This window comes from Eremothecium cymbalariae, chromosome 2, assembly GCF_000235365.1.
Source record: "Eremothecium cymbalariae DBVPG#7215 chromosome 2, complete sequence".
In the NCBI taxonomy this organism is placed as follows: Eukaryota; Fungi; Ascomycota; class Saccharomycetes; order Saccharomycetales; family Saccharomycetaceae; genus Eremothecium; species Eremothecium cymbalariae.
The window spans coordinates 824817-836429 of record NC_016450.1 but is presented as its reverse complement, the minus strand read 5'-3'; the positions used below and the strand labels follow the sequence as shown (position 1 = coordinate 836429).

Sequence of the window (11613 nt, the reverse complement as noted above, 5' to 3'; positions counted from 1 at the left end):
TTTCAGATATCGTATAGCGTAGGTGGCATGCCTCAGCCTCGTGGTAGATGTCATGGAGTTGGGGCAGTAGACAGAGCGTTTCCTTTCTTAATGGGCTCTGTCCAACACCGATGAGGGAGTTGCGGTTAGATCTGGATACAGGCAAATGGTAAAGTTAGTTGTGTTCTTTTCAGAGATTGCCACGATCGTATCGTAAATCAAAGGATTTCTAAGGGTGAATTTTATTGATATTTTGTGCGAAAGTTTCTCAAGGTCTCAGCCGAGCACTCTGGTCCCATTGGGAGGTTATATGGTTGTTATTGCCAAAGAGTAGACCAGTTTACGTTTTTTCTAACGGCGTCTGAAAACCCTTCTTTGTATTTCACCCAGATCTTCAGAGGAGCGTTAGTAATGTTAGGATCATCGGTCGCAGTAGTACCCTTGTTATTGGTGGACTTTCCGAAAGGGAAACGTAATCTTGAAGAATTGGCGGTTGTGGTGGAAATTGGTTCTGGTTGTACTGAATCCGACGAACCAATAGATTTGTATTGATCCTTAAAAAAGTCGACGGTGGTTAGTTTGGCAGTTTTCCTACGAAGTTCATGATCTTCTTCGGCGCGCTTAACACTTTGAACTGATCTCTTCTTCGCTTTTATTTCCTCTAATTTGACAATTAAAATATTTAGAATGGCAATTCTTTTGGAGGAAATATCCTTAGCTCTTTTGGAATCCAGAGTGGTAATTGCATCAAAACACGGGGTGATGCAGAGGATGCTTTTGTATTCGGAGTCCTCTGTGGGTTGAATTTGCAAGTTAAACTGTTTTAACAATGGAATCACGTTTTCAAGTATCCTTTGCTTCAATGAAGGTTCATGAATTTTATTAAAGTCTGGCGTCAGTATATAATCCAGATGAGGTAATATTTCTAAAATAAGTGAATTCACAGAAACGAAAGATCTGCTTATTGCTGGAATGCCATACAATATTGATGATGCTATTGATCTATTAGCTCTTTTAGATTCACGCACTTCAAAATCCATCGATTTAATGCGCAGATCTTGTTTATTCATAACGTCGCTGAATAACTGAAAAAATGTCATTGCAGTTGCTGGGCAATATCTCATCAATTCTCCATTAAATTCATAAAGGGACTTCGCCATTCGATCACTGAAAAACAACCAGTCGCTTATTTGGCTGGGTTTTGTTAATCCTGTATCTGAATACCTGACTTGAGGGAAGAGCTGAAAACAGCCCTCAATGATCTTGTCGTAGCTTGCACTCACTTCTACCTGGCACAGAAGATCTTGGAATTGTGTCTTAATGTCCTTATGAAGGTCTTTCTTGAATAGCTGATTGCAAATTTTGAACCACGAAACGCCAATATCTTTTTGTCTGCTATTTATGTCACCATCCTTGTTTTCGGTTACTGAGAGGAACTGAAGATTATTCAAACTATTCCTGACATCACCTTGAGACGATTCTACCACCTGCTTTACGAGAGACCTATCCATTCTGACTCTTTCCTTCTTGCACACATACTCTAAGCGTTCAATAATAGCTGCATCGCCAGGGGGTCTGAAGGCGACAATTTGGCAATGCTGCCGTAGTTCTTCCAATGCGTTTGTATATATATTGTTACAAACAGCAATTATGGGACGTGTGAGTATCTTGCCTGAATATTTCGTCCTCCTATGCTTACGATTTAATTGGGAATGCTTGAGGATTAATTCTCTAGTCGCCCTGCTATCATGGCGAATAATGTCAAGCAGCACCCTGACAAATCCATTCTCTATACTCCCATCAATTTCATCCGCCAGCAACAGTACTGGTTTGTCATTGAAGCTCTCATTAAATAAACAATTGTGAACCTTTTCTTTAACTTTAGTACCAGCCCGCTCATCACTCGCGTTAATTTCCATAACTACGTATCCTGCTTGCTTCGCAACCACATGGGCCACTGATGTCTTGCCAATACCTGGAGGACCATGAATTAACAATATCTTCTTATCCGGCCTGTGAAATGGATCATATTCTTGTTCCTGAATAACCTGATCTTCCTGGCCGCCACGAAGTTGCTGCCTATTTAAACTAGGGTCTTTTTTAGGAACCTCACCAAAAACTACAGGCGCCCACTGTTGTAACCATCTCATAACTCTCCTATTGTTCTTTTCATTCCCCACCAAATCTAAAAACTTACTAGGCCTCCACTTTTCAGCCCAAAGAACCTTCTCGCAAGACACTAAGTTAGCTCCATTTACATTAGTATCCGCAAATGCACATTCCGCCCCCTTGACTTCCAATCGATCCAGTAATTGATTAATATTAATCCCATAAGACTCTTCGGAAGACCATTGTACCTGAGGGGCAACTGTTTCTGCCTTCTTCCGTAGCACCACAACTCGCCCATCGCAGGAGATAAAAGAACCAGCTCGCACACCAGTACCGTTACTAACCTTAGAAGCATCTGCATTACCATCATCTTTACCATCCTCCCCAGAAAACAGTATGCTGCCTTTAAAGTTCTTGGCCAGATTCATTTCAGGCAGCAACTCAACATCATTATCAACTTGGGTACATTCATTATCACCAGGATCCACAGGCCGCAATTCTTTCGTACCCACCATACCACAATCTATATAAACATCTGAACCATGCATATCGACTACCAATATCCTCCAAGCCGCCCTCGAACACCTACAGCCGAATGACTTACTTCAACACTTCTAGGACCCGACCATAAAGGAGTCAAAAGTTGGTAGGTAATGCGCGTTCTTCCCGCATGCACGCGTTCGGTGCGTTATTACCATACAGGATATAGTAACACCATAGAGGTACTTATATGCTCATCCACTAGTATCTGCTATATGAGCTGCAGATTTTGATCTATTGAATCACAAGCTTTATAGTACTTCTATAAAAATCATATCACGTGATAGACACAACATGAACTTATCACGTGATCATTTAACGTTACCCGGATCCGTTGTCGTCGCTGGTGATACATAAATCCCATGGTAAGAAGTGCATTTTTGTATATATATGTTAGATAAAGAGAACGATCAAATCTACAATGGAATAGACACCTTGTTGTCTTCTCGTGCAAAACAAATCAAGTATCGAAGGGACCTATATCTATCTTCTGGAAACTATAAAGACACCATGCCTACAGTATGTGCCGTTCAGTCAAGCAACGAATCGTTTTCAATGACAAAGTGTTTTAAACTTGCTGCATTGTCTCTGGCAAGTAGTGGATCATGCATGTGTAATATACTAACTGAAGGCTTTCATATGTCTTATAGGACCAAGAGCTATTAGATTCGTATCCAAACGTATGCGCACCCGGTTCATTACCAGGGACCCTGGGTAACCTCAATGAAAAACAAGAGGAAGCCTTGGCGCAGTTTAGAGAGCTTCTGAAGACAGCTGGTTTTACCAAACGTCTCGATGATGCGACTTTATTACGCTTTCTAAGAGCCCGAAAGTTTGAAGTTCAGGCTGCTAAGGAGATGTTTGAACATTGTGAAAAGTGGAGAAAGGATTTTGGCGTTGATACCATTTTCGAGGACTTCCATTATGATGAAAAGCCGTTGGTGGCTAAGTTCTATCCACAATACTACCATAAGACGGATATCGATGGAAGGCCAGTCTATATTGAAGAATTGGGGTCTGTTAACCTGAATGAGATGTATACTATTACAACACAGGAGCGGATGTTGAAGAATTTGGTGTGGGAATACGAATCATTTGTTAGGTATCGATTGCCAGCAAGTTCTAGACAGGCTGGATATTTGGTTGAGACTTCCTGCACCATCTTAGATTTAAAGGGAATTTCTATTTCCTCCGCTGCTCAAGTTTTGAGTTATGTAAGAGAGGCCTCTAACATCGGTCAGAACTATTACCCTGAAAGAATGGGAAAGTTCTATTTGATTAATGCTCCATTTGGTTTTTCCACCGCATTCAAATTGTTTAAGCCATTTTTGGATCCTGTAACCGTTTCTAAAATTTTCATTTTAGGATCCTCCTACCAGAAGGAGTTATTGAAGCAAATCCCTGCGGAAAACTTGCCAACAAAGTTTGGTGGTAAATCTGAGGTTAGCGAAGCTGACGGTGGACTATACTTGTCTGATGTTGGACCGTGGAGAGATGCTAAATACATTGGCCCTGAAGGTGAAGCGCCAAAAGCCTTTTCTCTCAGTGCCCCATCCGCATGAGTGCATTCTTTTATAACAACAATTGAATTCCACTAATAAGTTTATTTGAAGTATATTATGTTCTGATGCCATCAGAAATGCAAGAGTCCTTTTATATATAATTTAAGGTCAAAAAGAAAAGAATCGTGTAGTAACTGTATGGTGTGCGTTAATACTAAAGATACATAGGTAGGTCCCTATCATCGATTCTTTCCTGCACCCTATTAGCCAAGCATTGCAATCATATGATGTTGACTGTTGCTTCTGACTAATTATATGTATTATTCATAAATGTATGTTTATTATCACCTTGCATGCCAATTGACCAGAAGTTCTGCAGCACATCCAAAAGAGAATGAATCTCCAGAACATTTTTGGCTAGGCCAAAGTCTTCTCTACCAACGCTGCGCCCCTCTTAGCGACTGCATTGCAAATATATACAATCACATTCATGGTCCCTATATATAGCTATCGTGGCGATCATTACAACAACCATACCACGCTTGTACCTTCAATGTTTGAGCCTTAGAACCCTACATTCTTTGAAAGATTACTATATAGGTTGTACATCACGGCCAAACGAAGTGCACGTTCATCACACGAGGTAAGAACACACGTAGCTTCCCCTTGTATTATTTTAACGAGATACTACGTCGTTGTTTTCTCATCCTTTTGCAGGACGAAGGCATGTTTCCAGATTGTCGGAGTGATTTCTTTCTCTAATAAGACGAGCGGATCACTGGAACGACAAGAACCTAACACTCAATGTTAACAAAAATAGTTGAATTTTAAGTGCTTTCTCAATAAGATAACTCTTAAAGGTCCAAAATTCCTTGGAGTTTTTGCTTTGCTATCACATTACCATATTGCAATAAGGTCATCTTTTTACAAGTATTTATCTCACACACTTGTGAAACACCATAATGCGACCTGACATATCCAATCCTGTGGCTATTGGCTCACCTTTACAAAAAATAATCAAGTCTTTCTTACAACTAATAACTCACCATCAATAGCTAACAATGTTATGCAGGATTTAAGAGAGTCTGGACACGTTAGCAGGTCAGCTGTTCTTGAACGAATTAGAATCCAGAAGGGCACATTTCGCGGTGAACTGCAATGGTGTACGAATCTATCTGCCAATGACTGGAGAATTAGTTACTTAGAAATCACAAATCGAGGCATCTTCACCCATTGTTTAGATCGAGCTTCAGCTGCAAATCTTCATTCGATTCCACAGAAACCTTCGATTATTTCAACCATTCATCGCGCAGCCTTTATGCGTGTGGAGAAGATAGACACCCGTACTCCAATCATCAAGCATTTGCAAGGGTGTTCCATTAAGTTTATCAATAACCCTGGAGAAAGTTTTCCGATCATTGAAGTAGGGACCTACCATAACAGACTGTACTTGAAGACACAGGTGCCAAAAACGTTTCTTGAACTATTCTCTGCTTTACTTTTTTGGAAGTCTTTGCAAACAGTGGGAGTGTTCAATAAGTTTTCTGTAGTTCCACCGATATTTCGTGCCAGTTCCAACCCTACTAATTTGTTGGTGTGTCAATTCAATATTTTTGGACCGTTACCAAGAAACAAGAATGTTCCTCAATCAGTATTTTTAAAGAGACCTCCGTTACCAGATGGCGTCACGCAGTCCCAGGATGAAGGATGGTTTTCTGCAATGGGAATGCTACGGTCTGATGGTAGACTGGATTTAATTCTTCAAAGTGATGGATCTCTGCTTTACTCGATCGATATTAAGAAGCTGTTAAGGTCTGAGATTCAGATCTTGGACTCCTCCATTTTACAAAAGGACAATTTCATGTTTATAGGTATACTGACCGATCTGAGAAAACAACTAAATGCCTCAAGCAATGAGACAATTTTTACATCTAAAATGAAGACAGGGACGTTGCCAAGACTTTACTTACAATTTCCGTTGAGAATTGATTTAGAGGACTGGTATGTAGCTCTCCATTCCTTTGCAATGCTAGAAGTTTTGTCCTTGATTGGGACAGATAAATCTAATGAGCTTAGAGTTTCTAATAGGTTTAAGATTAGTATTTTGGAGGCTGATTTAAGGATGTTGGAGGTTGAAAGGGCTAGGTGTAAGGGTATATCTGAAGAAACTGATCGAGAAGAAGACCATCAAAATACATCTTCGTTTTATGCTACAGTTTCTATATGGAATCAGCATTTGGCCAGAACTTCTATTGTTTCTGGGACATATTCGCCGTTTTGGAGGGAAGAATTTGATTTTAACTTCTCTGTAAAGACGGACAACGTCAGGATAGGCATTCGACAAATATTTAGTGCTGATAAGGACTATTCCGATTCTGACACACTACTGGGTTACATTGAGATTTCGCAGGATATGATAAATGACAGTGAACTGAATAAGGAAACTAGATTGCCTGTTTTTGCTGCCGATAATAAGAGCTTCCAGGTGGGAACTATCTGTATTAAACTTGCCTCTAGTTTGAATTTTGTGTTGCCGTCAATTAATTTCTTTAAGTTTGAATCCGTTCTTAAAGAATTTGATTTGCAGGTTATGACTAACTATGTGTATGACACAGCCATTGTTGATGATCTTAAATTGGATAGTATTTCTATGGTGTTTCTTGACGTGTTCCAAGCCATTGGTCGTGAGAAAGACTGGTTCCAAGCGTTAATAGAGAAAGAGTTAGTGAACTTTGATAAATCGGTTCTAGCCAATTCACAAAAAAGTGTTTCCTCAACACATATCTACAATTCGTTATTTAGAGGGAATTCTGTTTTATCTAAATCCATAGAAAAGTATTTCAACAGAATCGGGCAAGAGTATTTGGATAAATCGTTAGGTAGTATTATCAGGGGAATCATTACACAAGGTGAAAACCTTGAGATTGATCCTAACAGGGTTAGAGAATTAGATGATGTTAAAAAGCAGAAAATCTTAGATGATAACAAGGAAAAGTTGTTATACTGGGCTGAGAAGCTCTGGGAAATGATATATAAAACGTCCAATGACCTTCCTCAGGGAATTAAAGATCAACTAACCATATTTAGGAAAAGATTGGAAATAGTTTGTGGTGATGGGAACCTGAAAACTGTATTGAATTGTATATCTGGGTTCCTATTCTTAAGATTTTTTTGCCCAGTTATCCTCAATCCCAAAATATTCCATATCGTTGAAGCCCATCCGAATGAACAACAAAGACGAGTTTTCACGCTGCTAACTAAGATTTTGATGAACCTATCCACTTTGACATATTTTGGTCCCAAAGAGCCTTGGTTGGAAAGCATGAATGACTTTATTGATAAACACAGGGAAGAATTGTTGGATTTTACGGATAAAGTAACTCAAAAAAAGCTAGACTTTAATAATAAAATCCTAAAATTGAGTGACACAGTAGCAAGGCCCAAACTAGACATGAATAAGGAAATCTTAAAAGAACTAGCAACTAATCCATACTTAATTGAAAGATACCTTAGAGAAACCGAGTTAGTAAATGCTTTTGTCACATTCAAAGAGAAAATGGCTTCAAATAACCTGAGTGGTGCCAAAAGTGTTAGCATGGATCAAATATCGAAGGAACTCCAACAACTACCGCTCTCGCCAACAGATGCCCCTGCTATACGTATTGGAGAATTGGAATTTGAGAAAATGACTGAGAATAATGTTGAAGTTTTTGGCCAAGACATGCTGAAATATCTTGAACGTGATGAATCTCCTCAAAAGAAAGGTGTTTTAAAACTACTTTCAGCCGAGCATACCGCCGATTTGAAAATGCAATTGGAACAGGAATCTGAGTTGCTATATCATAAAATAAAACATTTAACTACGGTATTGTCAGATTATGAATATCCAACTGATATTATTCTGGGAAAATCTGAATATGCAACTTTTTTGGTTGAAAGTGCATATTATGACTCCCAAAGAAACCTGGTGCTGGATTGCGATAATATGTTTGCTAAAAAAGATGGCCTGACCAAATTGTTCTACAATGCACATACAATAAATGCCTTCTTTGCCCCGGTAAGGGATTCCGAGAATTTGAATAATTTAGGAAGGGGTATAGAATCAAATACACAGATAGAAGATACTCTTGAACATAAATTGACAAAAACAAAATTACCCCGGTCACCAGTGAATGGTAAAAAGTTTTCTAAATGGCTTAAGAAAGTTGTATTTTAGTAATGCAATCATTTTGGTCAATTATAGCTTTGATATATAAACTTAAACCTTTAATTAAAACATTTTACTGTATTGGCAATATAACTACTATGTATTGGCCTCTTATATTATATAATTTCATCCCAATTAAAAAATATTATATGTACGCGTAGACTTAAGTATATATAAACAGAGAGCTGCAATTGCTGTAAGAGCGGCCAAGTATAAGTAATTAAAATTAATCGTGAATGTTCAGATTCTTGAGTGAATCCAAGGTTTTCATGTTATCTTCAACACTTTCATTTTCCAAAGTCTCGTGTCTGTAAGGGGAACCATCCAATTGTCGACTTGCAAAATTAGAAGCAACTTTATGTTCCTCGTTATAAACGTTTTTCTCAACTGATTTATGTTGGTCTTTTGTAGAAATGTTATCCAATGATTCAGAAATATCCCAATATTGATTGTTCATGAACGACGATAGATCGCTGTTCGGAGCAAACATTGTATTAAATTCTTGACCACCAAACGACATCAAACTTTGCATATCAAATTCCACATTATTAGAAACTGCAAATTCACTATTATACGAGTTAGTAACACCTTGCCATTTATCGTTTTTATCGATGCTATTCTTGGTGTTTTTACGAGAACGTCTATTCTTCGATCGGGTTAATTGCACCGTGCATAACTGTAAATTGTCCATAGTACCCTCTACTAAACAGCCTTTTTCTCTGAAGTGGATTAATAGATGGTTCCACAAACGGTTACGAAACAACGATGTAGGATTCCCTAGAATGGCTAATCCATATTTTGCACGAGTCAACGCAACGTTCAATCTTCGTGGATCAACCAAAAAACCAATCGATTGGTGATCATTGGCACGAACACATGACAAAATAATGTAATCTTTTTCACGGCCTTGGAATGCATCAACAGAACCAACTTCGACTGTCATATACATATCCTTATCCATGGAACCGTTCATTTGCATATACTGCACAATATACGCTCTTTGGCCTTCATACGGTGTGATCACACCAATCTGTGCTGGTTTAACACCATCCTTAAACAAACGTGTTATTATACGTTCACAATTAATTGCTTCAATTCGGTTCAAGTAAGATGTACCATTCGCTGAAATTTCCTCTCTACCATAGTTGGCCCAAAACATCATTGGTATGTCAGATATTGGCCACGGGAATGAACTCTCCAGGATGGTACGTTGCTCCACGGTTACACCGTTCTGTAAGGTGCCTTCGTAAAACATGTTACTCGGAAATTCACTCAAGTATGGATTCATACGATACTGAACCTCTAGACGAATTGGGACATGGCCCAAGGAAACCAATTTTTCAAAGAGAGATTGTTTCAAGCCTGCATTACCAGCCTTCCGATCAAGAATAACAGGTCCTAATTGTTGATGATCACCAACAAGAATAACCTGTTTAGTGCCTTTCACAACTGGAATTAAACACTCTGGTTCGGAGGCCTGCGTGCTTTCATCAATTAAAACAGTTCTAAATTTAGAATCTAGTCGCTTATCTCCAGCACCAACACATGTGCAACAAACAACATCAGCCTTTTTTAAGATTGCCGACTCATTCTTCCTAACTAATTTTGCGAATAAACGGGTTTCTCTAGCGGATAGCTCACCAGCATCTTCCTTAAGCCTCAATAATTTTTTTAATTCACCCTGAGCAGATCTCTTAATAAGATTATGTAGAGCCAAATCAGACACAGAGGACTCTACATCTTCCCTGCTCTTGGCAGTTAAACGAACAACTTTCAAACCTAGATCACGTAACTTAGCAGCCAGATGATCAACAGCTGTATTAGAGGGAGCACATACTAATAAACGCTCTTTATGCATCTTAGACAAATGGTATATGATGGTGGCCGACGTGACAGTCTTGCCTGTACCAGGTGGTCCTTGGATCAGAGAAAGCGGTCTCTGTAAAACATGCTTGATTGCATTCTTTTGTGAGGCATTTAGCTTAGTGAAATTTGGAATTGAGAACTCTTTTGGTAAGTCTACTTCAAACTCAATATCTGGAACATCATGACCTAAAATCTTATAGTATAAATATCCTGAGATAGATTTTTTATCAACAGCAAACTTTCTCAAAGCTTCTTGCATCCTGCCGTATGAGGTTCCTTTCCAAACGAATTCAGCAGTGAAGCCTGTAGTCAAGTTTGTTGGAGGAGAACTTTTAGTTGACTTCAATTCAAGAGTATATTCGTCTTTAAAACTATCCGGCAGACGAAGGATATAGCCACGTCCTTCCCACCCTGTTTGATTCAATCCTGAGTACCGTAAAATCATTTCGTCGCCAACCGCAACTTTAACTCCATTAGATTCAAAAGTTGATAAGCTAAAGGACGCTAAATGCCTATTCTTTAAACCAAGGGACCAAGTCACAGAGATGTGTTCCAAGGCCTGAGATTCTTTCAGCTGCCTATCGTAATCAGCCTCTAATTGGATCAAAGGACCAAATGATCTCTGGTATTGATAAGCATCTGTATACCTCATTAAAATAGGCGAAATCTCCTCTTGCTCTTCTGAAAGATCAATGTCGTTAATTGTGGCATTCTTATTCGATCGCCACTTCATCTCCAGTTTAGAAATCTGGCTAGGTGTAATCATACATGCTTTCAACTGGTCTTCCTCATTAGGCTCATCTGCAACCCAGCTCAGCAATTTTCTATCATCGATCAAGGATTGCCACTGGTCCGTATCCCAGTTCACATTTTTTGTCTGAGCACAGGGTAAACGGCACAAGATGACAACGACAGCTTCACTCTTTGCGGAAACAAAGCCTAACAAAAAAACGTTCTTACAGCCACAGTTGTAACATTCTAAAGTTGTCGCACCAAGGTCAGATTCTGAATGTAATGATACGACATTATGGTGGGAAATCACCAAGTGATTCACAATATGAGAACTAGAAGTGCCATGCTTGGAGTTACAAAACCACTTGTCACATGCATTACATTTCACAACACACCCAGGAGAATCAATAGAACAATAAGAACATGCATGCTCTGCCACCGAAACCATATTTGCCAATTCATCCTCTTGTTTATCGTGTATGGCATTGTTTTTCGATAATTCTATCAGCTCGCCGTCAGAGTCATATAACTCAAGCTCTTTATCCGATCCTTCTTCATTCATTAACGAACCGTGAAAAACACCATCTGAGAAAGAAGATCGGTTTCTTATATCATCGGCGATATCCGTAGCAGCCATTTGAACAACGATGGTGGAAGTAATCAGTCAGTGCCTTTCAA

General features: G+C 39.1%; 3 protein-coding genes and 1 further gene across 3 annotated transcripts; 2 read left to right on the top strand and 2 right to left on the bottom strand.

The window, feature by feature from the left end:
- Positions 1 to 296: 296 nt before the first annotated feature.
- CTF18 (Ctf18p) lies at positions 297 to 2636 on the bottom strand (the record flags this gene model as incomplete). The annotated part of the gene is made up of 1 exon (XM_003644928.1): positions 297 to 2636. One exon carries the CDS (start codon positions 2634 to 2636, stop codon positions 297 to 299), a length of 2340 nt encoding a protein of 779 aa, XP_003644976.1.
- Positions 2637 to 3138: 502 nt separating this feature from the next.
- On the top strand, positions 3139 to 4190 carry Ecym_2428 (phosphatidylinositol/phosphatidylcholine-binding protein; the record flags this gene model as incomplete). Its single annotated transcript, XM_003644927.1, has 2 exons — positions 3139 to 3147; positions 3279 to 4190. 2 exons carry the CDS (start codon positions 3139 to 3141, stop codon positions 4188 to 4190), a joined length of 921 nt encoding a protein of 306 aa, XP_003644975.1.
- Positions 4191 to 5092: 902 nt separating this feature from the next.
- Ecym_2427 lies at positions 5093 to 8346 on the top strand (the record flags this gene model as incomplete).
- Positions 8347 to 8563: 217 nt separating this feature from the next.
- On the bottom strand, positions 8564 to 11572 carry NAM7 (ATP-dependent RNA helicase NAM7; the record flags this gene model as incomplete). The annotated part of the gene is made up of 1 exon (XM_003644926.1): positions 8564 to 11572. One exon carries the CDS (start codon positions 11570 to 11572, stop codon positions 8564 to 8566), a length of 3009 nt encoding a protein of 1002 aa, XP_003644974.1.
- Positions 11573 to 11613: the final 41 nt, after the last annotated feature.